Here is a 1867-nt window from a genome sequence, read left to right as displayed (position 1 = left end):
GTGTGTGTATGTATGTTGTGGGCTTGTGCTTGTGCTAGTATGTGATGGCTATCGCCGATCTTCCTCCCCACTCTTCGGTACGGATTTACGCCCCTGATTCGCACACTTCACGTTCTCATTGCCGCCCCCCCCCCTAAAATAAAATCCTAGCTACGCGTCTGATGTCCTGTCCTCCTGTCATGCAACATAGGCAGATATTGGTCCAATATCGGTCTGGTGATATTGGCCAAATATTGTTTTGCCAATATTGGACCGATATTGGGGCAATATCAGCTTGATGGGTGGGTATCTAAATAACCCTGTGCCAATAATGATGTTCGGAAAATATGCCCTGTCCAGCGGCACGTCCCCAGTACTGTAATGGGTAATGGAGAATAGTAATTTAATGGGAGTGCCCCCCCCCCCCCGGGGGCGCAAAACGTATTGACGTCTTGTAGAGACCATGCAAGGAGCTACATATACATATACATTATACATATGTTATATCAGAAGCTAATAATGACAAATTGTCATTTGTCATTTGACAATTTGTCAATATGTCAATATGTCATTATTAGCTCCTGGTTATATGTAGATCCTTGGTAGAGACAAAAGGTTTATCTAAGTGATATCTGTTCTATATAATCGATGCTTCGTAATTTCCAACATATCTCACTTTGGTTAGCCGCGTCTTGCGTGCACGCTTTTCTGTCTATAGCATATCCATCTATGATCTATGTGCCCCATCTGTGCATGCGTTTCTATGTGCCCCATCTGTGTGCAAAAAGAACGTGGACTGATAACCTCGAGCAGCCCGTACATGTAGCGACTTATTTACGCTTTTCACGCTAGATGGCGACAGGGTCTTGGATTTGTCAAGAGAGTATAATACATTTCGTGTATATTTTCTGTCTCCAGACGTTGATTAGTCATTATTAGTGTACGTCCGCTGAGGGTAAAGATAAGTGGTTACGTGCCGTGATAACGCAAATCGTATATATTATTCTTCAAAATCCAAGGGTCTGTGACTGTGGGAAAGAGTGTAAACTTTTGATAACGATAGATCAACACTACGGTACGGGTTGAAGTAAATTGTCATTGAAATCAACGTTCGGTATTCATTCAAGTTCTTTAAATTAGCGTCGCGATAACTTGGGGGCAATCGTTGAAGATGCCTAAAGTTGCAGAATCAGGTATGCCAAAATAAAGTGTCTACGAGTAGGCCTAGTACTCGGTGGTATGATTACCGACTAACTAATAGTAATACGGGCCCAAGGATAGAGAACATGGGTCCCAATAAAACCAATGTGCCTAACCCCAACCCTAACCCTAACCCGAATCCTAACCCTTACCCTTACCCTAACCATAAGTTACCCTAACCATAACCCTAACCTATTATATTGATTATAGTCAATCGGCCGCGTGTGAGCTGTTACAGTGCGGGCTGTGTCTTGCTCGCATGCATGCCACCCTAGGACACAATAGCGCCTGCAGAGGGTCTATGTCCCGCGGTACTGCTGCGAACGTACCCTCGGTACTTCATATTAATATGCCCGGACGCTACCACGCGCTACTCCACTAGACGAGTCTTAGAGAGTCGCATACTACGCCTAACTTCCCTAACCTAACTCTAGACCATATCATAATAATGTGACCATGGGTACGTTCCGGTATATACCGCGACCGCTACCAGTGTGTACGTTCCGCGAGTTACCCTGACGGGCGACATATGACCCTATGAGCGCCAGTGGCCTAGATACAAATATGCAACCCAAACAAGAGTAAGGTTAAACCCTACTTTGTTGAAGTTTACATTATTGCTATCGTAGTTAACTAGCTGCAGTACTAGTAGTTTACTAGCAGTGTGCGTCTTAGTCGTTTAATTCCA

General features: G+C 44.3%; 1 protein-coding gene across 3 annotated transcripts in view; it reads left to right on the top strand.

Moving 5' to 3' along the window:
* Nucleotides 1–835: 835 nt before the first annotated feature.
* Nucleotides 836–1867, top strand: part of LOC106805905 — a 7080-nt gene continuing 6048 nt past the window's right edge. Inside the window, exon 1 of one of the 3 annotated variants that reach the window (XM_014807674.1) lies at nt 836–1054. Coding sequence is in view for 1 of the 3 variants with exons in the window: in XM_014807673.1 (XP_014663159.1) it covers nt 1151–1172 (22 nt within the window). In the remaining 2 variants the exon portion in view is untranslated. Of the gene's footprint in view, nt 1173–1867 lie in introns of all 3 variants that reach the window. The other 2 variants (XM_014807673.1, XM_014807676.1) reach the window with 2 other exon arrangements.

Source organism: Priapulus caudatus, unplaced genomic scaffold (genome assembly GCF_000485595.1).
Source record: "Priapulus caudatus unplaced genomic scaffold, Priapulus_caudatus-5.0.1 Scaffold132, whole genome shotgun sequence".
Lineage (NCBI taxonomy): Eukaryota > Metazoa > Priapulida > Priapulimorpha > Priapulimorphida > Priapulidae > Priapulus > Priapulus caudatus.
This window is presented reverse-complemented; position numbering and strand designations above follow the sequence as displayed.